This window comes from Calonectris borealis, chromosome 5, assembly GCF_964195595.1.
Source record: "Calonectris borealis chromosome 5, bCalBor7.hap1.2, whole genome shotgun sequence".
NCBI classification, from domain to species: Eukaryota; Metazoa; Chordata; class Aves; order Procellariiformes; family Procellariidae; genus Calonectris; species Calonectris borealis.
Genome location: NC_134316.1, coordinates 26678359 through 26706229, shown reverse-complemented (window position 1 = coordinate 26706229; position 27871 = coordinate 26678359). Strand labels below are relative to the sequence as shown.

At 52.8% G+C, this 27871-nt stretch overlaps 2 protein-coding genes across 3 annotated transcripts; one reads left to right on the top strand and one right to left on the bottom strand.

Moving 5' to 3' along the window:
* The first annotated feature begins 321 nt into the window (after positions 1–321).
* DLST (dihydrolipoamide S-succinyltransferase) lies at positions 322–16791 on the top strand. 2 transcript variants are annotated; one of them, XM_075151532.1, is made up of 15 exons: positions 322–450; positions 5139–5172; positions 6529–6577; positions 7614–7669; positions 8032–8106; positions 8502–8557; positions 9265–9376; positions 9878–10054; positions 10343–10428; positions 11042–11139; positions 13006–13136; positions 13725–13798; positions 14313–14396; positions 14940–15107; positions 15593–16791. In XM_075151532.1, the coding sequence occupies exons 1-15, from the start codon at positions 382–384 to the stop codon at positions 15725–15727; spliced, it is 1404 nt and encodes a 467-aa protein (XP_075007633.1). In that variant the 5' UTR covers positions 322–381; the 3' UTR covers positions 15728–16791. The 2 variants fall into 2 exon arrangements, with proteins under 2 accessions (XP_075007633.1, XP_075007634.1); XM_075151533.1 differs by lacking the exon at positions 322–450 and adding an exon at positions 4997–5038.
* Positions 16792–19047: 2256 nt separating this feature from the next.
* On the bottom strand, positions 19048–26786 carry RPS6KL1 (ribosomal protein S6 kinase like 1). Its single transcript, XM_075152433.1, has 10 exons — positions 26549–26786; positions 26165–26289; positions 25314–25406; positions 24457–24504; positions 23608–23740; positions 21339–22268; positions 20417–20506; positions 20197–20279; positions 19809–19904; positions 19048–19697 (listed from the first exon to the last, which is right to left on the bottom strand). Exons 1-10 carry the CDS (start codon positions 26784–26786, stop codon positions 19593–19595), a joined length of 1941 nt encoding a protein of 646 aa, XP_075008534.1. The 3' UTR covers positions 19048–19592.
* Between the last annotated feature and the right edge of the window lie 1085 nt (positions 26787–27871).

The following is a 27871-nucleotide window of genomic DNA, read 5'->3' as shown; positions in this document are numbered from 1 at the left end:
CACAGGCCCGTCCCCAGCCTGTCCCTGCCCCGCAGCCCTGTCCCCACGCCTGTCCTCACCCCACAGGCCCGTCCCCAGCCTGTCCCTGCCCCGCAGCCCTGTCCCCACGCCTGTCCTCACCCCACAGGCCCGTCCCCAGCCTGTCCCTGCCCCGCAGCCCTGTCCCCACGCCTGTCCTCACCCCACAGCCTTCCCTCGCCCCACAGCCCCGTCCCCACGCCTGTCCCAGCCCCCCCGCCCGCGATGGTGCTGCCCCTCTGGCCCCGCTCCCCCCCCGTTCCCGAGAGATTGGTCCGGCCCTGCGCACTTCCGGCTCGCGCCGGGCCTGCTTCCGGTGTCCGCCCTCCGGCTCCTCCCGCCGCCGCCGCCGTCGCCGCCGCGATGCTGCTGCTGTGGCGGTCCCGCTGCCTGGGCCGGGCGCTGGGCCGCTCGCTGCGCGCCCTCCGGCAGGTACTGCCCGCCGCGGGCACCGGCCGCGGGGAGGGAGGGAGGGAGGGCGGCGGTTGGGCGGGCGGGGACGGCGGCGCCAAGGGCACCGGGACGCGTCCCCCGCTTTCCCCCGCCCGCCACCTCGGCGCGAGGCACCGCCGCCCCGGGGGGGGCGGGCAGGGGAGAGCGGCGCGGGCGGTGGGACTGCCCCTCCCGGCAGCGGCCGGGGTGAGCACGGCGCTGCCGCTTCCCGCGCCCGGCGCCGCCGGTGCGTGTGCCGCTACCCGCCTGCCGCCCCGCCCCGGGAAAGGCGGCGGCTCGCCTGCGGCACCGGGCAGAGCTGACCGACGGGAAAAGCTTCCGCAAAGCGCCGTCCCCGCCTGTCGCTGGGCTGAAGCGTTCGGGGGCCTCTCCGTTGGCAGCCGCGACTCGCTTCGCACCACCCCACCGGCCTCCGCCGGCACAGACCCCTCCCGGCCGGCGTCGGCCCGGTGCAGAAACGGCAAATAAAGTGGCGTCTACTTTCTTACCTAATGCCCGTGCTCAGTTTTCAAAGCAGTCGTTGCACCGCTGCAAACGGCGGTAACCTGTGCTGGCGGTAGCTTGGGCTTGCAGAGTCTAATAGCCAGAGCCAGCCACTTAAATCAGCACCGGGGCTGCCCTGGGCCGGCTGGTTTCTGTGGTTCGCTGACTTCTGGCCACATCTTCCGTTTAAATAGCAAACATGCATAGCTTTATGTACATACCTGTATGTATGCATGCATACACACACATAGATATGCATGCCTACAGGAGGAAAAAGGTCACTTCTCTTCCAGATGACCAGCTGAAGCCTTAGAGCATGAGATTTGATTTTAGCCATCGTGTGAATGTAGGCGAGCAAGTGTTGACAGCTAATTGTAATGTTGAACATTTAACTATGTCATGCTTCCCCACAGGGCTATTGTGTGTTAAATGGTTGTCTTTGGGCGCTACAAACAGATTTGTGTTTATATGTGTGTATATATATAAAACTGCACTATAAACAATTTGTAACTAACTATATAGTTATATTTTGTTATACGTATATGTAGATACAAATTGATTATAGTACCATTTAAAATAAGCTTATTTAAGTGGCATTTTAAGGATATTTAAGCTTTGTCAGCTGCCAGTGGTGCTGTGTAATTATACAGAACGGGGGGAGAGCCAGATGGAGTATTCAAACCTTTCACAAAACTACTCTGCAAATCAGGAGGTTACGGGAGGTTATTGCTGAGTACTAGGAAGGGGAGATAATTTTAGTTAACCTGTTAGATGTACTAGAAAGGTTGAGAAGTCAAGATGGTGTTAGTAGTTTGATTTCCATTTGAGCAGGGATATGGGAAGTAAGCTTTGATGAAAGGGATAATACAGGCTTTTTGGAGAGACAGAAGGAAACGTCAGAACTTGGCAAACCTCTGATGGGAGAAGTGAAAACAACAGACATGTACAAAATTCAGAAGTGTAGGGTTGAATGGGAGAACAGGGGAGTCAGCAAGAAACAACGAGGGTAGGTTAGGGTTGGCTGGATTTTGATGATCTCGTAAAAGAGAAAAAGGTTCTGGATTCATATATGTGCATCAGTAGCCTGCATCCGAGCATGTAAGACTCGGTGGCGCGGCGGGGGCAGCTGTTGAAGGATGACCTGAAAAAGTCCAGAGAAGAGCTAGTCTGAAAAAGGATGGTTTGATCAGGAGCTGCATTCAGTGCTTTGAGAATCAAGTCCTTCTATTTATCTGGGGAAGAGTTTCTAAATAACTTTTTCTTCCCTGTTTGATCCTCCCTGCATGCTGGAGGAGTTCTCAGCCTGTCGTCTTAGTAACACTATCCTTTACCACTCAGCATTGTTATCTCCATCCCATCTTAGCGTCTGCCCTGCCGTACTATATATAATTGTGTTAAAATCCATGAAAGACGCGCAGTGGGTTTTTTGAGTGTGGCAGTGGTTTCCGCTCATCCTTCTTATTAAAGCAGCAGCTTCTTTGCTTTGAAGAAGCTGGGGCTGGAGAACCAATCGCTGCTTTGCCTGTCGTCAGAGCTGCCCAGCACTGGGCTTCTGTTTTGCCTCTGTTGAAATTAACCGTACCCTCCTGTTCAGTTAGTGTCCTTACCCTGTTTCCACTGGTCCAGTTCCCACTGGAGAAGAAGTCTGTAGGTATACAGGCCGTCAGCTGATGTATTCCATAATTTATTTCAGTGTGTAGTAACCTACTGGAACGTGACGGCTCCTTGGAAGGTGTGGCTCGGGACGCTGTGTGCCAGGGTCACTTTGACATAATAATAGTTATAAAAACAATTCTGAGAAGTCATGTGAAACGTGGGGGGAAAATTAATCACTTGGTACGTGAGTCACCTAATTAGACCAAGACTTATTTCTCCAAGTGAAGGCTGTCTTTTTAAAGTGACCCAAAGTGCTAATGCCAGCTAGCAAACCTAAATGTTTCCATTTTCACTGAAGAAGCTCCAAGATCAGGCAGAGGGCAGATTTAGCCAGGTGATAACAGGAGCAGGTGCAATCAGTGATTCCTTCAGGGAAAAAGAGAACAAGAAACAGCCCTGTCAGGCATCTCACGGAGCTGCACGTGCATTTCCAAGGTACTGTAGTTAAGAGGTGGACACACAGCGGTTCTGCAGAGCACAAGATGGAGGAATCTCAGTATCTTTTATTAGTGGCTTCCTCCTCACATTAGAGCTCTTTTCCTCATTTCTTAACCTAAAAGACAGAAGGGTAGAGTGATAACCAATTTTTTCCTTAATTTTGCAGCAGTTGTGGAACACAGACTTGGCACCTCTGGAAAGAGCTGCAGATGTGTTTTCTCATGACAATTTATTTTAGGACAGGCCTTCTAAACTTTTTTTTTTAACCTTACAGTAAACTCATCCTGAGCAAATAAAATTGGCTGTTTCTGCTTCAGTCTGAGGCTGTTCCTCTTTCTTAACAAGTTATTGTCTGGGATGCTAGGAATACGTTGAACCACTTTTTTTGTAAAGCACCCAGGAAAACATTAATGGGCAGAGGGGAGCTCAGGTCACTTGATATTTTATTTGTGATTGACTTCATATTATCTGGGACACTACAGAAAGGGGGAAGAATTTGATCAATATGGGAACTAACATATGTGCTGAGGATTGTGGTGCTTTAGACGCTTGACCAAGCGGAGTTAAGATGAAGTTTGCCTTACTGATCCCAGCTTAGAGCTGGCCCTACACAAACCAGATCTGAGTTAGCAGGGGGCTAGTGCTGCACCAAGATTAAGCATTGTAGCGTTCTCGATGGCTCTGCAAAGTCTGCACAGTGCTCCCTGCTTTCCCTTCCCCAGCCAGACCTGGGGCAGGGGCTCCAGCGGGCCCTGCCAGAATCCGGTTTTGCAGGACTGTCAGTCCAGGATCGTTGGTCCCTGCAGTGGACCGGCAAGCAGGGTAGCTGCATGGCGCTGTGCTGGAGCTCCTGAGCTCTGCTAGACCCAGGCTGGCTTAGCAGCAAGTCAGCCCGCCTGCCTGTGTCCTCGGCACAGCTAATCATAACCCTGATGAACTGCCCATCGATCATTGAGTTGACTGTGCGTTAATATCCGAGAAGCCAAATCCATCAGTAAGTTTGGATAATTAAACTGCCAAGGGGTCGATTCCAGGCCTGTTAGTAGTTTCGATGATAGGAAGTGTTCACTGAATGTATTTTTGCATGCTACAGCACTCAGTCCTGTAGACGGTGTGACAAGCTTAAGTATCTCTTTGGTCCTTGATCCCTATGTTGTCTTATCACACACAGCTCCACAGATTATTTTGATATTTAAGATCAGTTTTATCCCATCCTGCTTGCTCTGGTGAAGCTGAAATCAGGGCTTACACACAAACTAACTTTCAGACACTGAAGATGTGAATGAAATCTAATTTTTACCTCTTACCTGAACTGGTGGATGAGGGTGCTTTGAGCTGTTGAGTAGCTGTTGTTCCAAACCAGTCAACTGCATTTTAGTCATGGTTACTGTGATATTTTCCTATAGCTTTTCAAGAGCTCTTAGGTTCTCCAGATCTGCAGGTTGGATGCGAGAGAAATGTATAATAACAATAGAGAAAGTAAGTGGAATATCCTGAAATGTCTTTTACTTTTGATGAATGTTATGCTGAGCTAGGAGTGCAGTCAATGGGTATGAAGTGAAACATCACCAGAAGGTGGAATTCCTGGCTCACTGAAGGCAGTAGAAATTTTGCCATCGAGGGAAATTCTGGCCTTCTGGAGTTGAAAGGCTCCGTAGCCTCAAGATGCTGCATTCATGACTGTAGGAGTAAACATCATGGGATGTTTTTTCATCATATCCAGTAGCTACCCTTGACCTTCTCATTCATAGCAAATTTTAGTGAATGAGTCTTTAGAAATCTGCTCCTTCTTAAAGAGGAAAGTGTGCATGAGAAGGTCAAAACAGCTGGAGCCACAACTGAAAACCAAGTGCATCAGGTTTAACATCACTCCACCGGAAAGCATCCTGGAAGGAGACAAAGCAAAGAGAAGGGTGTAGATGCTTTCATCATCTCCCGCTCTTGTACACTATGGGAAAGTAGCATGCCTGCAGTCTGGAGCATGGGAATGGTGGGTCCTTTCTCTGATCCACGTCTCATGGGAAAACCGAAGTTCTTCTAGGGTGGGTCCGTCTTTTTACAATACTGATCGTTCCTCTTCTCTCTGACAGGGGAACTGTACTCTGGCAAGATGCTCTCTGTCTGGTGAGTCTTACACTTTTATTTCATTTCAAACTATCTACAGAGAACAGAGCTGATTATGGAAATTGGTAATAAGTTTGATGGGGGTTTATTTCTAGTCAATCATTTCTAGTCAGTCAAGAAACAGTTGGTGAAGTGAGCTGTGTTTCCATGCGATTGCCTTCGTTGCCTAATGTACATGCTGCCCAATCCATTCGGCTGTGGTGAAGATTTCACAGCAGCAGCACAGTGTATTTCCAGCATTGCAGTGCTTGAAACACATGCTGTTGCAGAGCCTAGCTCTCTAATAAACTTGTTTGAAAGTGATGGGTGAATGTTAAGTGACATGTCAAATCCAGTATGCCTGTGAACTCCTTTTCAGTGCTTAAACTAGATTTTTCCAGAGGTCTGTTTTTTCTAGCTGTACTGTGTTTATATAGCATTACATCACTCACTTCTGATTCCGCTTTGAGAAACCAGTTAAATCTGCTTCCTTTACCGGTTTCTAGAGTTCCAATATCAGCTCTGCAGTAGGGGATGGTGTCAGAATTATATTGCTTTTTTTTAAAAAATCAAGTGGGGAAATGGTTCTTCCTTCTGGCATTGTGTAATTAAGATAATTATGTTCTCTGGTTGCTGTGCTGACTCTCTTTAAGATCAGTCTGGAAAACTGCCCAGTGCCCTGAAAGAGACAAAGGACAGGAGTTCAGTTTGTAATAAAAATTGCAGTGTCAGGACATGTGAGCAGTGTGGGAAGGGGACGATGGGGTGTGTGAAACTGAGAAGCTATGCAAGTACCTCCCTGCTGTGAGTTTTGGAAAATAAGTGTTCTTGGGACAGGGAGTGGACAGAGAAGAGGGATGATGGGGGCTTGCTACTCTGCGCTACACCCTGTTTTCATTCTTTTTTTCCTCTTTACCTGTCCATGCGACTGTGAGGCTTCCTGGGGGTGCTTCTTAGGGGACTGATGCCTTGCTCCTATTAGGAACCCCTTTGTATTGGTGAGGATAACTCAGCAGCAACTGAGGTTTTAGTGGTCCTGGAGGTGTCCCTCGTAGCTGTTTCCTGGTTTTGTTCTGAGTAGGGTAGCTGCTGCTTTGTTTGCCCTTTTCAAAGTTATCCTTATTAGCTTTGAGGTCAAGATATAACTGTTTTTCCCATCTCTATAAATCTGGATGAAGACAAGACCACTGTTCTTGGCAATCTCTGGGCAGGTTTGATGGCACTGAGGTGCCTCTATATGGCTCTATTCCCCACTTAGTCCCAAGCTTCTTTCAGAGTGGACAGTGGTGTCCTCTGCACTCTTTTACCTGACAGGGACACTTGAGGGCTGGACGGCTGGATAACGTTCCTGTGGGGTAACACCATTCTCATTCACAGGTGTGGCTGGGAGCCAGGGACTGGCTTACACCAACAGCAGGAAGCTTGTGTAAGTACCCCCAGGAGAGCTGTGATGTGGAGAGGCTGGGGCTGCTCTAGCCCTGATAAGATTGGGGGCTGGGAGGCAGAATGTGGTTGGCTGTCATAAAATCCCTGTGTGCATCATAGGAGCAAATCTAGGTTTTGCAGGTCAGGAACTGTGGCATGCTTAAATAAAATAAGCTTTGTTTGGAACCAGATACTGAGGGAGGGAAGGGCCAGGAATGAGGAGACTGGTGATAAATGGATCTCTACCCTTTGATTATCTGATTAGAAGTCTTGCTTGCTCTATGGTGGCCTCCTGGTAGGATTTCTGTCAGGAGAAGTGGGGTGGTTCAGGGACCTGTTGTTCATATGGCAACTGTATGCTGAGGTGGTCTTGTAAAAATGTATTTGGGGAAATAACCTTAAGAGCGCATCCATAAAAGCCTGAAATGCTGGTTTGCACCAAGTAGCTTGTCTTAGAGGAAATGCTAAAGCACGTTTGCTTCAGGTTTCCAAATGTGGTGTCAGTAGGTATAAAAAACATCCTTCGGGACGCTTGGGATTGCCAGCTCCCTGTGAAGGGACATGGTGGAGAGAAATAGCTGTCTCTTGGATGTGTTGCCATAGGCAATTTATGGTGCTTTCTCTTTTTTTGGAGCAATCTAGCAACTTCTGTAGAGATGACAGTCCTGATCTGGAGGTAAAAAACTGGTTACTGCACTAGTCTTGGGCGTAAGGTGGGCTGGCTAGGCCAGCCTTTTATCAGTATTTAAACCACAGGAGCTCTGTTGGGTTGTCTCCCTAAATTGAAATTCCATAAATATCAGTTCTCACTGAGTTTCTGAGAGCACTAGTGATGGTAAGCCATAATGTTTCCTTTCTTAGTGGGATTGTTGCATCTTGAACAGTAAGTAGGAGTCCCTTGGACTCCTACAGAACATCAGAACAGCTGAGCAGCCTTTCAGATCAGTTAAGCAAATGTAAATTCTGTACTTGAGCTTGGTGCCAGCAGCCTGCAGAGGAACGTACTTCTGTGTTCATATCTTTCTGTCTTTCTGCAGAGTAAATAGCTCCAGTGTCTTCACTGTCCGTTACTTCAGAACCACTGCAGTACGTAGTAAGTAAAAAGTCAGGAGCCAGCAGGATGACTCTTTTGCTACCTGTTGCTGTTCTGATAACAGCTGAAGCTACCTTTTCCATCCTTGGTCTAGGCCCACTGCTGTCCCACCTCGATGGATGGCTGAGGATTTATGTCCCGGGGCCCTAAAGATTTCATCTGGCATTTCTGTCACAATGTGACTTTCAGTCAGATGGGAATTTCTCCTATGTTTAAATGTTAATTAGTGTTGAAGCAAGGAGAAGGCCAACATTTGATGTCTGTTGACCTACTCCCTCTAGTAGAGTCCTAATGACAAGAATGAAGCAATGCCATAAGTTTCGAGCTCTGAATGCGTTCAAGTCTTTCTGTCTCTCTCACAGGGGATGACGTGGTTACGGTGAACACACCAGCCTTTGCAGAGTCAGTCACAGAAGGAGATGTCAGGTGGGAGAAGGGTAAGCAGCTGTCTTTTCCCTGAAATTCTCAGCACCATTGCTGCTGCACTGGACAGCTCGGAGATGGATTGTAGTTCACTGGCTGACAGCCTGCTCTGTGCCTTTCAGTTTGTGACAAATGAGACAGTTAATTGCAGTTCTCCTAAGGAGTAAGGATTGCAGTTACTGCCTCGGCATCTCTCTGTCATGGGTGATGTTGGGTGAAGGGTGACGTCTAAACTGGAATCAGACTCTGACTGTGCAGCAGACTGATTGATTGAGCTAGACTTTTCTTTAGAAGTTGTGGAGAACTGGGGTGAGAAAATTCTGGGTTAGTGGGGGAGACTGCTGTGGGTTAAGAGGGGAGGCCAGAGCACGCCTCCCTCCTCACAGTGGTCTTCATATCTATCATTCAGCTGTTGGAGACACAGTGGCAGAAGATGAAGTGGTGTGCGAGATTGAAACAGACAAGGTAGGCGTTTTCTGGACCAAAACTTTTTCTAGTTCTGTAGCGGGTACTCTGTATGGCTCCTCTCCCGCTAAGAGCTCCTAGAGCCTGTAGGCCCTGCCTGTGTCTCCTGCTCCCTTCCTGGAGAAAAGCTTTTCTCATCTAGTATGAAAGCTGGCTGTGCCTTAAATGGCAATTCTTTGATAAATCTTCCTTCCTCATACATTTGGTTAAGCATCAGTGGTGCTGATGTTTGTTGGGGCTGCAATTCCACTTCTTCCAATTTCGGTGCTCTAAGCTTTGAAACCTGTTTGTGTTTAAACAAAGGAGAAACCAGCAGAGCCATAGGATGTCTTCAGATTGTTTTAAATTTAGCCTTTAAGTTTATGCACTCCTTAGAGGACTCTTGAGCTTTGAAGTTCTTGCTAAAACTCCCTGCCAAGTTCTGCTTCCGGTGTTGCTGTCAGGAAGATGCTGGCAGTGGGTCAATTCTTGATTGGACCCTGGAGCATGAAGATCAGGCTGTACGTTACACTGCCAGCATCTCCTAAAACTTCTAAGTATTGGCACAAAATCCCAGTGGAGGGTGTGAAAGCTGGTGCAAATGGTGCGAGACAGAGCTGCTGTCTGTGCCAAATTACAATGTGTATCTGTGCATATTGGCATCTTCTCTTGGGCAGTTGTTCTCCATCCAATGTTTAGGGGAATTTCACTGATTTTCCTTTTTGCAGACATCAGTGCAAGTTCCAGCCCCAGCAGCTGGTGTGATTGAAGCCCTTCTGGTACCCGATGGTGGCAAAGTGGAAGGGGGGACGCCTCTGTTCAAACTCAGGAAAACTGGAGGTAAGTCAGGCATGTATAACTTGTACAGGCCTTACTGTTTCCACCAATCTTTTTCTGAAGATGGAAGCAAGGCATTTAGAATGATCCTGAGAGAGGTTAAATGTTTCCTCCATCTGCCTCTGTAGCTGGAAGAAAATACTCCTATTCTGTTGTCCTTTAAAAAAGCATAATTTTAGTCCTTCTGAGGGAGGAACTTTCTTTTTGCTCCCTCTGGAGGAGACTGCAGCTCTAAGCTAAAATTAGTTGAGAATTCCCCTGATATAATGCCCTTCTCCCCCCTCCTCTCTTTAGCATTCAGCCTTGTGCACAGTGAGGAGATCTAGGGTGTTGATGAGTAAAACACTTTCACCATGGGGTCCTCTTGTGGTGGCTCCGATCAGTTCAGTAGTGCTGAGAACATAAAGGCACTCTGCCGGAGGGTTAACTTCTGTCAGGTTGGTCGGAGATCCCTGACACTGGAAGCTGTCGTTGCCCTTACCGTGGTTCTTCCTTGTCTTTCAGCTGCTCCTGCCAAGGCCAAACCAGCAGCAGCCCCTCCTCCTCCTGCAGCCCCTGAACCTGTAGCTGCGGCTCCTCCTCCCCCTGCTGCAGCTCCTCCTCCCCCTGCTGCGGCACCAATTCCCACTACAATGCCACCAGTGCCACCTGTGTCAACTCAGCCCATCGACAGCAAGCCAGGTGAGGCAACAGCCATTTTCACCTATGTACAAGCCTCTCTTCCTTGGGGAGAGTGTGTAAGGTTAAAGGCAGCAAACAGTCTGGCGTTTATGGTGAAGGCCTCCCCGCATAATTGCCCTGCATGCTCCGGACTGGAGAGCTCAGCTATGCCTGGTACTTGCACAGCCCAATTCAAAGATGCTTCCACGCTGTGTTGCTTGAGCCAGGAGCTCAAATGGGCTTTCTACCTCAGGGTGTTGCGATCAAGCCCTGGCTTCCCTTTTTGACTGATGTGTTCTTTACTCTCAGTGTCTGCGGTGAAGCCGGCTGCAGCCCCAGCGGCAGCCCCTCCTGGGGAGGCAGTGCCCAGCAAAGGTGCCAGATCAGAGCATAGGGTAAGCTGTGGGAATAGGGGCCTTGGCAGCACTTCTGTTGCTGGGTGACAACTTGTTCTGGCATAAGCCTTGAGGTTTCTGGATGTGTCCATATCTACCTGTTCACACCCAGCTCAGTGGGGCTGTGACAGATGGGGAAATGCTCTACATGAGGGCACCGCTTAGGGGTGGGGTGGAGGAAGAGCTAGGTCCACTCTAACACAGGTCTTTTCTAGGCAGAAGTCTTGTCTGGAACTCTCCTGACTGAGTACGGAAGGCTCAGTGTGATCTGCTTGGTCTGTTCACAAGCCCTCGGCAAAGGACTGAGGCTGCTGCACCTGCCTTGTGTGTTCTTAAGCGAACGTGGTTGAGCAGCCTGCTTTCTTAGCAGTTTTGCTCTTCTCACATTAGCCTCATGCTGGAAATTGTGTGTTGAGCTGGGCAACTCCATAGTGAAATCAACTCCTCAGCCTGTCATGCTCCTCAGGGAGACGTGGAGGGAAAACCTTGGCCCTAGGCATCCATTACTAGTCCACCAGATGGCAAGAAGAAGGGCCTTTTGAGGTTTTTTTCTGCGTTTTGCCCCTTGGATGAACTTGAGGCAGCTTCTGTTTATGTCTTTTTTAATTTTCAGGTGAAAATGAATAGGATGCGTCAGCGTATTGCTCAGAGGCTGAAAGAGGCTCAGAATACTTGTGCCATGCTGACCACTTTCAATGAGATCGATATGAGGTGAGGAGCAGGCCTCGTTTTCCCTTTACAGGTAGAAATAGATGCAGGCAGTCATCTTTAAATAGCAGCCAAGACCTTGCTGATTCTCTTCGGAGAGATTGGCAACAAGTCTTTTGAGACCTCTTTCTTAGGTGGGTACCACCGTCTGTGCAGCTTCATCAAGGCCATGTTGGTGTTGTGGTGTGAGAGGTACATAGCTTCCTAACGGCCTGTGATTCCTTGGGAGTCATCTACTGCTTGTAAAAGGGGCAACCTGGATCCTCATCTGTGTGGTTCTTGGTTGAGGACTGGTAGATGTTGAGCAGAAGAGCAGGAATGACTAGTGTCACTTATATAGAGGCTATAGGAGACACCAAGATGGAGCATCTGCTTTCTGCTACCCCACCAAGTTACTGCTGTTGGAGGTGGGCATATTCAGCTTCCCATGAGGTGGTTCCCCAGGGCTCATCAGCCTTTCAGGTGAGCAGTACATAGGTCTGAGGCCTTTGCTGTTGGATGGTGCAGCTTTCCAGAGATGGACTAGCATCCTTCCCCGTCCCCTCCAGGCGGGTGGGGGTCTCCTGACTCAAGTGCTTGCACGGACTGAGCGCACTAATGGCTTTGGAGGGTGGGCAGCTTATGTTACAGTGCATTAAGGGGAAATTGTGCCCAAATCAAATTGCCTTGTGAAATCCTATTCTGCTCCTTAAGACAAAACATGTAAATATTTGGGTCTCAACAATAAGGTTGGCCAAATAGTCTTGATTGGAGGGGAAGTACTGCAGCTTTATCTCCTCTCAGAGGCTTGTTGAGGTGTCGCTTTACTCTGGCCTCAGGCTCTCATTGCATCTGGTAATCTGGTTTGGATTGATTGCTGTGAGGTTGACTCCTGAGGGCCTGTGCTGGGGCCTCCTGCTTCCCGCGGGGGGTCAGTGTCTGAAAGGAGGAAGCCATAATGAGCCAGTTTCATAGCAAACCTTGTCCTCATTGCTGCAGTTCTTGTGTCTTGGGAGGCACTAATGTCTTTGGGCTGTAATCCTAGCCCTAAACAAGGTTAGGCGCAGGAAAACAAACACTCTAAACCATGGAGACCCCTGCCCCTTTCTGAAACTGTCTCTTCAAAGACTCAAGGTCTCTGGAGGGGGGAGGGATGAACCGTGCAATTCCACAGCATCTGGTATTAGTCTGGAATAGGCAGAGCTTGTAGCCACAGCTTGGTTGATTTTTTGTAAATGGCCTCAGTTCAGATAAATAGAAGCAGTGGGGAAACATGATTAGTCAGGTTGAGGGCTGTGGGTGGGCTGGCACCCACTACCATAGCACCTGGGAAGATTTCTTTCATATTCACTCAACTCCCAAAACCAAAGAGTTGGGTATGGAGGCATCGTCGTGCTGGCTGGCGCTGGACTTGCACAATGGTTGAAGTCTTTTGCCTTGATCACCACGTGCATCTTTTCTGCTCTTGGCATGTACTGTTTTTTCACCCTTCCAGGGTTGGCCCAGCCACACCTGCAGTTGCTCTCTGCGGTGCTGCACTGTATTGGCAGTGGTGTCTCCAGAGAATTGGTGGCAACATCAGGCCTAAGCAGGAAATATGCCGTGCCCTGTCTTGCTTTTGTGCTTGGCAGTGTGGGCCAGCAGATTAACCCTGTCCCATTGAGCTTGTTGTCCAGGACCAGTTCCTGTTAGATCCTTTGGTGGAGTCCTTAGAGGCACCCTCAGCCCATCTCCCCTGTGACATTTGAAGGATTTTTCAGCAGACTGAGGGTTTGCCAATTAGTGGGGCAGGTTTGCAGTCCTTGGGGCTGGCACTGAAATCTCTTACGGAGTGAGGGAACAGCATTTTCTTGGACTCCATGCTGACCAGCGTTATCATGTGTTTTGCAGCAACATCCGGGAGATGAGAGCTGTACACAAGGATCCCTTCCTGAAAAAGCACAACCTGAAGCTAGGTTTCATGTCAGCTTTTGTGAAAGCTGCAGCTTTTGCTCTGCAGGACCAGCCCGTTGTGAATGCAGGTGAGTGGTGACCCTTGCTGATGAGTTGCACATCTCACCAGTGAACGTGGCAGAGTGGGGGAAAGCAGGTGGCCAAGTTCCATGGCAGGGAACTTGTTTGGGCAAGCAAGTCAAATATGCAGAAAAAGGGGGGACAGTCCTACGTGCTGCAGCTGATTTTGCTAATGCCACTTAAGTAGGTAGAGGACAGCTTGCCAAGAGGGGCTCTACTAGGAAGGGGTTGCCAGGAGTGGGGCTGGGACCATGCACACGCAGCCCGCAGAGGGAAGAGCCTGCTGGTTGGTGTAGAGGTAGCTGCTGTAGGTGGGATGCAGTTCCTGGGGGGGTATCAGAGGTGCTTGCTCAAACCCAGAAGAGGAGAATAACCAAGGGGTTGTCTGAGGGGGACTGACCTATCTGGACTGTGTTTCCTTTCCGTCTATCCTGATGCTTCTCCCACAGGTGCAGTGAGGGCTCATTCTTCTCTGGAGTTATGTTTAAGCTAGAGATAAGCAAGTTGTTACGATTTTGTGGCTACTTCTTCAAGGCCTCCTGAGCCCTTGATCTTGGGTACTGCATGTGTAACACAGCTTTTTTTTCTCCTTGTAGTGATTGATGACACGACCAAAGAGATTGTGTACAGGGACTATGTGGACATCAGTGTCGCTGTAGCAACTCCCCGGGTAGGTGCCTTGGATGCTTTGGCCATGATTCCTGCAGCCTCAGGTCTGGGATGATCATATACTTTGAGCCCACTCAGCTTTGAGATCCTCTGCAGCGGAAACTTACTGATGAGACTAATCTTTTAAATGAGACATCTGATACATTGTGGACTGCTGAGATGGGTTTTGGGTGAAGGGATGAAGGACCAAGAATATTCTGCCACTGTACTAGGAGATGAAGGTCAATATAGAACTCAGTGGTTAATGAGTAGGGCCAAGTTAGGGAAACCCTTTTTTTCATGGTTTTTCATGGTTCATCAAAGAAGATGTCTCATTTACGGTGTCGGCCCTTGGTGCATGTCGTGCCAGGTTTCCCAGCAGGCTGCCAGGGTGTGAGGCAGCTCTGCCAACCACCTGCTGTTGGCTGAGGAGGAGGCAGGAACTCTGCTGGGCTGAGGCCAGGTTCCTGCCCCGTTACAGTTATCTGTGTGTCGGGGTGGTGAATTTGCTGATCATGCACTTTGCTTCTCCCTAGGGTCTTGTGGTCCCTGTCGTTAGGAATGTAGAAAACATGAACTTTGCTGACATAGAGCGTGCTATCTACGACTTGGGGGAGAAGGTAAGGAAAGTTGGAGGCTTTTCTGAAAAGGGTTGGGAGGAATGGGAAGAATTGAGGGTGCTGGATAGGCATGAATTGATTCAGTCCCTTTGTGTCATCATCTCTGACCTCTAACGCACTGAGTTGTGCTGTGGGGAGTGATCCAGTTACAGCTGTAGCTGTGTCCATGCCTTACAGGACAGGCCTATCTACTTGTTGCCTTTCCAGAAGACCACAAACTATGCATTAGTGACATCGTGTGTCTTCACGTTTGTCTTTAGAAGCCAACGCTGAACTGCCCTGGGGTAGAAGTCCCTGTGTCTATCTCCTGCAAAAGCTGGAGTTGGAAGTGAAGGCAAGAGAATCCTTCCCCAAAGCCAGTATATGTTCAGATCTAAAGACAGGATGCATTTTCAAGTAATTCATGCTGGTTTTCAGCTGAACAAATCAATAAGTGAAGCTCTTGCCATCAGCATTTATTCCTGGAGAGGGTGAACATCCAAACCCTTGTCCTTTGCCTTCTGTGATCTGTGTGGCTTTCTAAGACCTTACTTTTTCTTCTAGGCACGGAAAAATGAACTGGCCATTGAAGACATGGATGGCGGCACTTTCACAATCAGCAACGGAGGGGTTTTTGGGTCACTCTTTGGGACGCCTATCATTAACCCACCCCAGTCTGCCATCTTAGGCATGCATGCCATCTTTGACAGGCCTGTGGCTGTGGGAGGCAAGGTAGGTGGAGTTGCGCAGGAGGTTTCAGTGAACAGAGGGGAGTGCTCAGAGGCATGAGGACCATAGCCCATATGCTTTTTCTAGGGAGTTGGTGTCAACTTCCAAAAGGCTTTACTATGAAGGAGGAGCAGAGACTAATGGGTGTAGGGCAGCTTTGCTGGCACTGGTACTTGCCTGAGGTGTGCAGGGGGCCTTGCTCTGTCCGTCAGGGGGAGAACTGGATAGTCTGCTTAGGTGTGGGGAGGAGGAGGCTGTAGCCTTTGTGAGAGAGAACAGCTCCAGAAAGGTACCTAGTCTTGTATGGTGGGTACCCAGCCTGGGTAGTGGTCAGTGGGTAATCCTGAGTGAGTGTGGATGGGTAATCCTGCCAAGTAGGGTGCATCCAGGAGGGCCTGAGCCCTGGATTCAGGATAGGAAAAAGCCAGGTCTTCCCTGAATTCAGTAGGGCTGAGCTCACTAATGCCTGTCTTATTCCTCCCCTTTAGATCGAGGTGCGGCCCATGATGTATGTGGCGCTGACGTACGATCACCGGCTGATTGATGGCAGAGAGGCAGTGACTTTCCTGCGCAAGATCAAGGCAGCGGTGGAGGATCCCCGCGTGCTGCTGCTCGACCTGTAGAGCAGCCACACCCCCACACAACCCACCCAGGGCAGGGCCGCAGCACCAGCAGGGGCGATGCAGGGCATTCAGGAACTGGCAGGGGTCATTGCAGTCTCCCTCCCTCCGCTGTGATTGGAGCTGTCCCGGTGGGAGTTGTGGAGATAGCTCCTACCTCCTTTCCTGTTCTGTTTAAAGAAGGTTCAGTTTCTCACGAGGATTGCTACACAGTGGGCCAACCACTGAATGGCACTGCCTTTCCAGAGCCATCTATGCGGCATCCTCTCCCTCACAGCACCAAACCCTCACCTCTAGCTTGTGGAAACTGCTTGCTGCTGCTGTGCTAGGGTACCCTTCCCTGCCGCTCCAAGGCAGGTTCAGCTTTATTTCCTAGCACTGAGGTTCCTGGGAGGGAGACGAGCGGAAAGGCTACTTGTTCTGTCCCTGTTTTGCCTGAAAATATTTCACACTCATCTGCCTTGCAAGGGCAGTCTGGGGACGCCCAGGCCGCTTGCAGCAGAGGTTTTGATCAGAGCAGGGCTTGAGGTAGGCGTCATGCCTCTGGCAGTGCCCTAGTTACACTCCCCCCACAAACAGGAACGCAGTGGTGGCAGCTCCCCTGCTTTTCCTTGGAGATCGCTTGTCTCTCTCCAGCCTGGTCACTGTGGCGTGAATGTTCATGGCCGGGTGACCTCTGTGGAGGTAGCACTGTTCCTGGGGGGACAACCCTTTCACCATTACATGCCCGACACGGGGGTAAGAACCAGCCCCTAGCAGCTGTCCTTGAATCACAGCTCACTGATGGTGGATCCGACTGCTGGCTTCCTGCGTGCAAGGGCTTGGCCTGCTACCAGCAAAGAGACAGCTGGGGAGGGCCAGGTCTTTAAGTGTAATGTATATCCCAGCCCAAGGCTGCTGGTTTTGGGGGGAGGGGGGCAGTCCTTAATCCAATAGCGCACACATGTATTGGGGAGTGAGGGGGTTGCTAGTGCCTGCAGAGTCTATTACTCTTACCCTCTACACAGAACTTGTAACTAAAATATTTAACACAGCGGATTTTAAATGAAATAAAACTGGGCAACGACTGTGAGGTGGGGTGTGTTTGAGGGGGCGAGCAGCAGCTCCTTGGCGAGGACTCGGGCATCAGCAGCATCCCTAGTGTAGCATAAGAAGCCTGTTATCTGTTGGTGAGAGGAAAGATGGAATGGGAGCTGGGCCCGGCCCTGGTGCTACGAAATAGAGGCTTCTCTGGCTATGAATTCTACTGTCCTCAAACCCTTGTTGGCACGGAATTGGCTCTTCCCAGCAAAGATGAGGTTTTCAGGCTGGAAATCATCCTTTTTGTGGTCTAGCAACAGAACTGTTACAGACAGCAAGGAAATCCCAGTATTTGCCAAATGGCATGATGGCCAAGAGAGAGAACTGGGACAGGCTCTTAAAGTACGAGTGTAGAGCAGGTTTGGTTTTTCCCTGATATGATGGGAATGTTGTAAATTGTGAAAGTGGGAAAAAGGCTGTTAAGGGTTGCAAAGGGAAAAAGGAGGCAAAGAAGAACTAAAGCAAAAGCTGTCTGTGGTCCTGAGGGCATTTCCCCAAGGAGCTGTCCCTGTTGGAACAATATGAAATCGTTCCTGGATCATGGCAGGGTTTTTCCAGCTCTGACATAAACGTGAGAGAATGGTTTGCCTTCCCTCCCTTGAGTGAGGAAGGCAGCCCATTTTAACAGAAAATGATTGCACTCACAGCTGGCGTGCTGACAAAAGGGAGAGCAGTTCCTAGTACTGGTTCCTACGGCTTCCTGGCAGCCATGGACGAATCTGCATGTGGAGTTAGCTTTTCTCTGACTGTCCCTGGTTGAGGTAGAAGGTTAGGAGGAGAGAGAGGAAAAACCCCTTCCCTGTGCTGTAAAGGAAGGGCAAAGAGTCTAGCTGCTCTTGCACAAATGAATTAAAGAGAAGGTTCTGATTAAAAAATGCTGCTAGCACCCAGTCCCCCATGCTGGTTTAGGATACAGAGGGCCCACGTTGACTTTGTACATGAGCCTGGGGAAGGGCAATGCCTGTATTCTGTCTGGAGCTGCAATAAATGAGGCCTTTGAACTACCCAGGGAGTGAATGTAGAGTCAAACTCTTAAAGTGATGCAGCCTAGCAAACTGCTTTATTTAATCTGCCCTGTTGGGGCTTCCCGTAGGAGGGTCGTGCAGCTGCTGTGCTTGAAGCTTCCTTTTTTGACCCTCCTTGGGTGATGCCCAGGGCACCTTGTTGCAAGAAGCCATGCTGTGGCTTCAGCCGCAGGCCTGAGTCAGTCCTGCTGAACCTCCCCTGTACCACAGGACTAGGAGGCTGGCGGCCGAGGGGGGACCCTGCTGCTGGAGGGTTCAGCCAGTGCAGGCTGTCCTAGAGAGGAAAAGCCCCCGGGTTTAGCTGCTCCCGCCATCTGGCCTGCTCTGGCATCAGTGGTAGGCTCCGTGGTTAGTCCTCTTGCTTCTGCACAGCCTTTGAGGTGTCCCCTGCCTTTGCTGGGGTGGGAGATGAGTTTCTCCCGGGCTCTGCTTCCCTCTGGTGGACAAGCGCTGCTTCTGCCGCCTGAGCGCCAGGCTCAGTCAGTAAAGAGCAGAGTGTTACTGCTGGTGGCAAGCAGGAGCTGGAACCAGCTAGCCACAGAAAAGTTTCACTGGTGCCGTAATTCCTTACTGTCGGGAATGAACGAGCAATGGGAGGGAGTGCTGGGAGAGGAGGGCCAAAACTACACTGCTGCTGTTGCTAGCTCATCCTTCAGCCTGTGGCTTTGCCTTGCGCAAATGAGCACAGCAGCTTCTGCCTTGGGCTGTTAGCAGACACCTTTTCTTCACACTTCTTTTTCTTCCATCCTTGTTTGTATTTACTCTTATCCTCCTTCCATCAGTGCTGGTTCTCAGAGTTCATCCCGTCAAACCCTCGCTGTTTGTTCTACCAGGAATGACCATGCTTAAAGCACAGCAACGAGGGCAGCAGGGCTGCTGTCCCGCCAGCAGAAAGGAGCACCCCGGCACGGGCGGCTGGAGCCACAATGGGTAATGACGACAACAGTCAAGGCTGGAAGGAAACACAGGCACTCTTGTGTATTTTCCCAGCTCTGAGCTGCAGCCGCATGGCTGTGTGGATCCAAGAGGCCCTGAGGCAGGGGCACAAGGGGAGATGGCCAGGCACTTAGGGCCACCTTCTGGTTTTGGTTGCAGGCTGCTGACAGCCAGCGGGCAACACCAACCCAGGGCTCCCACACAGGTTTAAGACAGATTTGGGGCCCTCCCTCGCTCAGCCCAGGCCTCGCTGGTCCAGCTCAGAAACAAAAGGACACTTCTGCAAGCGATAACGAGTGGTTTATTCTTTTCAGAGGGCCAGGGGTGGAAGAGCAGAGGGCTCCCTCCCACCTCGCCCCCGCAGCAGGCATTTCCCACACACACATGCAGCCAGGGGTGGGCACCAGCCAGCGGGGCCCGGAGGAGATGCACTTGGAAGCCACAAAAAATAACAGGGCGGGGGGTTACTGTGATAGCAGCAGAGAGAGATAAAAACCCTAGGGAGGGAGTCCAAGGGTGCGGTACTAAGCTGAGCAAGGGATGCCCCAGAAGGGGAGCGTGGCTGCTCTCCGGGGCTAGGCACCGGGGCTCCCTTTCCCACCAGTGAGGACCTAGAGGAGAAGACAGCCTGGCCCAGACTGCAGCCTCCTCTCTCAGAGACGTCAACAAACACAAGCAGAGACAGAAGAACATGTAGGGCTGCAAAACCTCATGCGTACCCCACCCCGGGGCAGCCCTTGCAGGCAAACCTCCCCAGTGCCACCTGTGGTCACAAGTGGCAGGGACAGTGGCTCAGTGCCCAGCTCCCTGCAGGAAGGACAGCCTGCCTAGCCCACCAGCTTGTTCCATGGGATGGTGCTGAAGAAGGAGTGGGACTTCAGCTTCGCCATGCCTCCAGAGCCCAAACGCTGCTTTGGGTTGTACTGTAGGAGCTGCAGAGAAAGGGGATGGGACACCAGGATGGGGAGATGGGGACGCTGGAAAAGCTACCTAGGCTGGACCCTCTAGCCCCATCCTCCCTCCCATCCACCCAAGGCCCTCACCTCAGTGAGCAGCGATGTAGCAGCCAGGCTGAGCCCCTCTGGCAGATGCAACTGGGTGTGAGGTTGAATTCCTGAAGGGTGGTTTCGGGACAGTGGCTGCAGGAGGCAGAAGGTGATGGTGAGTGGAGGGACTGAGGAGGGTAGGAGCACCCTGCTGAGCCTTCATCGCCACCCAACCACAGCTCTACACAGCAGGATTTAAAACCCAGGGCCCTGAACGCCCAAAGACCATGCACAGGCACTAGGCACCACAGGCCTGAAGTAACTTGGCACGGTGCTGAGGTGCCAGCAGGGCAAGGCACCCTCCCAGTCCTGCAGGGCTGGGAGCTCTTGTGCTATGGTGTCACCTCCTCCTCCCCCCTCCTTGCACAGCTCCTCTGCCTCTTACCACTCCCGTCAGCAACTCGTACAAGAGAGAGCCAAAGCTCCAGCAGTCAGCTGCTTCAGTGGGCTCCACGATCCCCCCCACTTCTGCAGAAAGAGCCAGAGAGGCATTAGAGCTGGAGGCAGGGAGTGCCAGTGGCAGGACATCTCGCTGCCTGCAGAAACCCCTCTCCCCCGGCTGGCAGCAGTGGGCCGAGGGCAGGAGAAGGGGACGCGTCCCTTACCTGGGGCACTGTACAGCTCTTCCCGTGCCTGGCTGCAGCACTGAGGCTCCACCTCTGTCCACTGGCCAAAGAAGGTGAGACGGACATGACCTGCAGAGCAGCACCAGAGCCAAAAGCAGGGAGGTTAGGACAAAGCTAGGGACTTTGTTCGGAGCACAAAGCCAAGCCATATCCCACAACGGGGAACAGCCAGGGCACTGGGTCCCTGCCGTGCCCTTAACGCAGAGGCACTGAGCATCCCCCAGCACTGAGCATCCCCCAGCCTCCCAGTGCTTGCCCCAGATGCCCAGCAGGCCCGTGCAGCTGATGAGACTGGTTAGGTGGGCTCCAAGCTCACGGACCTCAGGGCGGGCTGTGGTGAGGAAAGAAGCAGTGCCAAAGGAAGGAAGGTTAGCTTTCCCCTTGCAAAGCTCTCTACATTTTTCTTTTCCTAAGCAATTTGTTGCTCTCCAGTTTGCCCCAGCTGTTGCCAGCTGAGCAGGAACATGCACTCGGCTTGCATTGACAGTGGTACCCATAGCTTAAAGGGATGGGCAGACTCCAGAATACCCCAGTGAGCAGTAACTACAAGCAGGGGAAAGCTGCAATCCCACCAACCTCCTCAGGCACAGTTCAGCTGTTTTCAGCTTCCCCGTGCTGGGATTTCCCAGGCAGCCAGCCCCCACGTGGGAGCAGGGGCAATGCATTCCTGCGGCTGCGGCCCCTGACCCTCCCATTGCAGAGCCATCTCTTGTAATAACTGCTTGGAAATCCCAACTGAGACAGCACTTCCAGGATCAGAAACATCCAAACCTCCCCAGACTCCCACCCTCCCCCAAAGCAAAGACAAGAAAGTCCATGCCGCTGGAAATGGGGCAAAGGACAGCCTCCCAGCACAGAGGCCAACCTTCTCCTTGGGGCAGCAGCCTGGGGCACCACCTACCAGCTGCATCAAGCAGCAGGTTCCTGGGGTTGAGGTCCCGGCACAATACACCCTGTTGGTGAAGTCCCTCTAAGGCCAGGAGGATTTCCGCTGCCCACAGCTGCACCTGCTCCTCCTTCACAGCCCACGCTCTCCGGCCGTGCCCACGGGAAGCTGGAGACCAGCACTGTCCTGAGAGCGGCTGCTCTCCGAGCCGGCCACAGGTCAGGCTTGCTCCCTGCGAGGGCTTCCACACTGCTGGGTCAGGCCCCTGGGGCTTGCCAGAGCTGGACGGGGCAACTCCCGCATGAAGCTGCCTCTGACCCGAGGAGGTCAGGAGAGGCTGAGCCCAGGGGACCTCAGACGCTTGCTGAGACGGCGGCTCCCCTGCCCCTGGCTGGCCTCCTCTCACAGTCTTCGGTACGGGGCCGGGTGTCTGGGGAAGCCTTTCACCGGCACGTGGCACGGGGTCTTGTTGGGAGGCTGCTCTCTCCAATACGCAGCCCATACCGCTGGTTAGAGCGTCCCAGGGGTAGATGACCAGGCCCTGGTTGGTAAAGTGGCCAGGGCCTTTGGCTGATGCTGCTGGAACATGGTCCACGATGCCAGACATAGCCTGGGTCATGCTCAGATCCTGCCCCCCAGGTGCAGCCCTCAGGCCACCGGCGGGAGCCAGGCGAAGCCGGCAGTGCTTCCCCGAGCTGGGGTCCCTGGGGTTGGGGGACGGCTCCCGAGGAGGCAAGGCATTTGTGTTTCCCAATACTTGGTGAGTTGCAGAGCCTGGGAGGCCACTGCCTGTTCCAGCAGAGAAGACGGAGACTTGGCTGCTGCCTGGGGAGCTTCCCACACCGTGCTCTCTGCCACGGTCCCTCAGGGCTTGAACGGTGTTTGAATCGGCAGAGCCCGGCTGGACACGGTACTTGGAGCGGAGGTGAGACCACAGCGTCTCCCCTGGAAAGCAGAGAGAAGAACAAGTGATGGGGCAGAAAGCATCTCTGCTTCCCCCGCTGCAGACACGGCCCATTCGGGCACAGGCCAAGGCCCGCACACGGGGGACGTGACCAAGCATCGTTAATCTCCCCAGCAAAGCTCAAGTCCATGCAGAATACTCCCCAGCCCTACAAGCACCCCATGCTCAACACCTCATCTCCCCTGGGACCTGGCACACCAAGGCTCATTCCCCCCTCCTTTAGCAGCCCTGCTCCCCCTTCTGCATGGTCTCTTTGACCCCAGCTCTGCCACGTCCATGTCACAGGCCAGCCACACCTTCACACATGTCCCCAATTCCACCGCCATCCCCACTTTCCCATGAAAGCCTTTCCTTCCCGCATGACGGCGATGCTAGAGAGCTCCCACAGCATGGCATGGAGCCCGTGGGTCAGCAATGAGCCAGAGCAGTGAGCCTTGGAGCCCACAGCACACTGCCGGGGCTTCACAGCCTCACCACATCCAGCTGCTGGCTGCTTTCTGCAAACTCATCCTACAGCAATGCATGAGGAGCTGAGGCTGTGCTCCAACACACGTCAGTCTTGCTGGACTCCAGCTGCTGCTCCCTACACATCCATGCAACCAGCAGAGAGCAAAGAAGCTCCTTGGGACAAGCCTCCACCTTGTCACACTTCTTCACCAGAATCTGGGACAAGCCCCAAGCTTGCTTCTTTGTTGTACCCAAACCCCAATGTGCTCCCTGCCCTTTATGCCCCAATTCTCCATCTCCTCTCTTTGGTCTGATCTCAAAATCCAGTGTGACCTCTTCTTTTGTAACCAAAAAATGTTTTATAAAGGTCTTATCAAAAGATTGTTTTGTTTGACAACAATGAGGTGAACTACCTCACTTGGTTCTCCTTCTCCATCACCTTCCTGTCATGGACAAACAATGCCAGTAAAATGAAGAGGTTTTTCTTTTCAAGACCACATCAACCTCCCTACCTCAAGGCATTGACCATTCCGTCCCATGGGACTCAGTGGACCCTAAGGCTAGTTTCCATATAACACCCCTACACACACAATCTCTTTCTCCTTGTAGGTCTCCACAGGCCCATTTCTAGGTTGCTTCCCCAGTCAGCTCTTACCAAACCTCCAGAATCCCCAATACAGCTGAGCAGCTCCTTCCACAAAGTCTCCAAGCCCTGGTACCCATCACCCTTCTATGAAGAAGACAGCTTGTGCTGTCACTACAAAAAACAGTCCCAAACCAGCAGAAGAAACATATTTGAGAATTTAAAGACAGGGAGACTGGGGATAAGAGCAGGATGCTCCACAGATGGGAGGCAATGCTGTCCCTACTCACCCTGCACGTGCTCCAGGTGGAGGAAGATGGAGTCCTCACTCACATAGTAGCACAGCAGCTTGACCATGAAGGGGACCCCATGAGGGATGATGGTCTGTCGCTCACGGGTCTCAACATGGGATTTGGGGAGGCTCTGAGGAGGTACAGCACAGTAGAGGCTTGGACTCTCTGCAACCTAGCACCTGGCAGGGCAGGAGGCCAGCCAGAAAGGTAGCATGCCATCTGCTAAGGCCCGTGGCTGCCCCGCTGTGTCACCTGAGCTCCCTGTCAGCCCCCAGCACCCGGCTGTGACAAGGCAGGGCTCTGCAAAGCTCTGCTAAGGCAGAGCGCTGCACTGCGGGACCTAGAGGACGCTGCTGGTCCAGAGCAGTGGCCTTCCCTCACAACTGCCCCTGCTTCCTTCAGATGGGAACCCGTCATCCCAGCCCTCTCCCCTCTCCCCTCTGGAACTGATGCTTCTCCCTGTCATGCCACAGCCTCCTTGTCCAATTATTAAAGTCCTTTATTTTTAGTTCCAAGGGCACTGGAAAATGCCCTAGGACTTGTACTGACCACACCTCACCCACCTCACCCACCACCTGTTTCAGGGGTTGACCCAGATTAACATGGGCATAAGACTTGGCTTGCAGCATTACAAGGCAGAGGAACAGCTGACCGAGGAGAACCACTTCCCTTCCGATCACAGAAGATGGCCGAGGCAGCCAAAAGAAGCTTTACGAACATGAACTTCCTCTAACACTTCTGTGATCTGCTATTTTTTGGCCCCCTCACCTGTGCCAGCCGTCTGCTTGGACAAGGAGGCTCTGGCATGACAGGGAGAAGCAGGCAGATGAAACTGAAAACACCCACCTTCAGTATAAAGGTCCCACCAGTGGCCGGATCCTGGACGATCTGCACCTGGGAACAGTATATACAGTACCGGTCAGGAGCGGTGACTGCTCCCACCCCAACACACAGCCTACAGGAATGTCCCAGGGACTCAGCTCTGGAACAACAAACTCCCACCCAACTAGATGGGTGGTGCTCAAACCCCTACTCTTGAAAGACAAAACACAGGTTATTAGCAATGAGATAGCCAGGGAGTAGGGAGTTAATTAAAGAGAGAGGTGACTCCCACACCATTTTTGCTTCTTTCACAATGAAGGATTTCACACTGCTCCTTCTGGGCTCTGTGGGGTGCACTGGGCTGCCCACCTGGGCCTCGGCCAGACAGGAGGACCACATCAGTCCTGACAAACTGAGATGTGTGAATGGCAGAGGAGAGCAACATGCCAGTGTGTGTATGGAGACAGTAAGCCATCTTGACTCCAAGATCATGAACTACTAATTAGTTGATTCATCTGTATAGCTTGTCTTCTGCTGAAGTCTAATTATCCATAGGAGTCCACCATCATGGTACCTAGGCATCAATCACGATTCCATGCATGGGAAAGAACCGGATGCATCAACCTCCTTGTAAATATCTTGGGAGATCTTGTAAACAAAAGGAATGGGGACATTAACAGATTTCCCAACTAATCCCTAAAGGGTCTTGCATCCTTGCCTGCAAATTTTCCTTGGTGGGAATGGTGTGGATGGTAATACTCAGGTTCCTTGGTGGGTGTGCTGGGGCCGGCACCCCCATCCAAGCTGCCAGGACCCTCCAGGTTACACTCCCCTTGGTCCAGCCCCAGCCTCACCACCCCAGTTCCAGGTCAAGTCATTACCTTATCGATCACTCCCACAACCTTACACCGCCTCAGGTTCTCCACTGCCGAGCTCAGCGTCCTGATCGGCCGGAAGCGCAGGCTGCTGTAACCCTGCAAGGTGGTGAAGAAGAGGATGAGGGACCTAGAGCTGCTACTGTCCATAAGAGCGGGTGGGAGAAGTCCCCGCATTTCCCAGAGCGAATGGCAATACTGCCAGGCTGGTCAACATCTAGAGACAACTTTCCAACAGCCATGGTTGATTCCTAACATCAGCCAGACCATTTTCTTGGCCAGCTCCTGGATTTCTGAAGTTTTCAGGGAAAGCCTGCACCTGATGTAAAATCACTCCAAAATTTACACCTGGACCTGGACTGCCTCAACGCTAAGGGGATCTTTACAGAAGGTAGTTGCCATTCTCGTCTCATCCTTCTCACCAGGCCCCAACCCTGCCCTGCCTCACTCCCCTCTCCCTTCATGAACCACCTCCTTCCCACAACGCAGCAAGCAGCCATCGTCTTTGGTTTCCATCCAGATGGGAACAATAACAGGGAAGATGACATTTTTAACATCTGACAAGGTGGTTCCCCCGGTGGCTTCAGTCCCACCAAAAACGGCCATTTTCACTACAACAGCCACAACCTAAAACATACCAGGCAGGGTGAAGAGCTGCCAGCTCCCTCACAGCCACCGGCATGCCAGGACGCTCTGTAGCTAATGTGTCCGCCATTTCCTCTACAACACCTTACTGTGACATCTGGCAGAGGCGGTCGAGGAGGCTCAGCGGGGCTGCTCGATGTGTCTCCCCCAAGGCTTCTCAGTGCCACAGATCCACTGCCATCCCACCGTGCCGCCCCACGCCAGCCGCTCACCGTGGCGATGGAGTTGTCACCCCCCGCAGCCCGCTGGAGGTGGCAGTTGAAGATCTCCTCCGCACGCCTCAGGTACTGTGTGATCTTCCGCTTCACGGCCTCCCGACGCTCCTTGTTGGGGTCAACTGCGGGTGGTGCAGAGGGCAGGCATGAGGGGCCTGCTGCGCTCCCTGGAGGGATGCCCGGTCCCCTGGCCGCGCTCCCCGGAGGGATGCCAGGTCCCTTGGCCATGCTCCCCGGAGGGATGTCCCGGTCCCCTCGCTGGTTTCCCCAGAGGGATGCCCCGGTCCCCTCGCTGGTTTCCCCGGAGGGATGCCCGGTCCCCTGGCCGCGCTCCCCGGAGGGATGCCCCGGCCCCCCGCCCGCCAAGGCGGCCCCGCGCACCCTGCACGCCGCGGAGCAGCACGTCCACGCCGTTCTGGTAGTGGTTGAAGGCCTCCTCGTAGTCCTCGCTGACGTCCCGCTCCAGCGCCAGCCGCAGCTGCCGCGCCGCCTCCACCAGGTAGTCCCGCCGCCCACCGCCCTCGGGGCCCGCCGGGGAGACGCGGCTTCGCAGCTGCCCCAGGTAGACGCGGGCCTGCGCCAGCGCCCGGGAGCAGGGCTCGGCCTCCGGCCGGCTCATGGCCCCGCACTGCCGCCCCGCGCCGCAGGCAGACAGGCAGCGGGGGCGCGCGGGTGAGGCGCGCCGCACGCCCCGGCCCTTTCGCCGGCCGGTGACCGGCGCCGTTGACCGGCGCCGCCCCCCGCCCCGTCCCCCGCCGGGCCCCGCGGGCACGCACCCGGGCGAGCGCGGCCGGCAGCATCCCCCGGCGCCGCCAGATGCGGCGGGGCGGGGCCGGGCCCGCGTGCCGCCGCCGCCGCGCGCCCCCGGGGCGGCGGGGCTGTCGGGCGGTGCTGATTGGCTGCGGATGAGATCATCATCCCGCCCCCCCCCCACCGGGGGGTCCGGGCCCGGGTCCTGCCGCCGCCCCCGCCCCAAGGCCGGGTCTTCGTCGCTCTGTTAGCTCGGGGTGAGCGCCATTGCTCTGCTTGCCCTATTACCGTCGTTAGTCACCATTAATTGTCCTTAATTAATAAAGCTCTCGTTCATTAAGTACTGCCTTTGCTACCGTATTTCCTTCCTCCCGTAACACGTAATTAGCCGTGTTTTAAATAGCCTTTGCCTCTACCCACCTCCCGAAGGGTGCACCCGTCCCAGCAGCTCCCTGCTGAGCTGCCCGCGGGGTGCCCCGCCGCTGCCGCACCGCCCGTCCCAGGGCGCTGGCGGTTCTTGCTGGTTTGCATCCTGCAAGCAGGTGTCGGGTCGCTCTCGGCTGGCCCTTTTACCGACTCTTGCAGACTATTTGGTTTTACAAACTTATTTTAAATATATAGAGCAGGGAACGTCACCACAAATGCATTAAGGTGCAGCAAAATGACAGTGTAGTCGGGATCCCAGCTGGTGGTTAACAAATGCTTTGTACGTGGAAAATATCAGTCTTTGGCTTAACCCGGAGGCACGCGTTCCCGGCCTCCTGGCCTGGCTTTGTCTTGGGAGGCCAGGTCTGCAGGGCCCGCTAGATCACCACAGTTACTGGCGAAGGAGACGTGCTGAATCAGGAGCGCTCAACCAGTTATGGCTCGGGCCAATTGGTTTGCTGCGCCTGTGGGATGGTCGGTCCAGGTCCAAATAACTTTCTTTCTGGAGGGGTGGCAGGGAACCTGCAA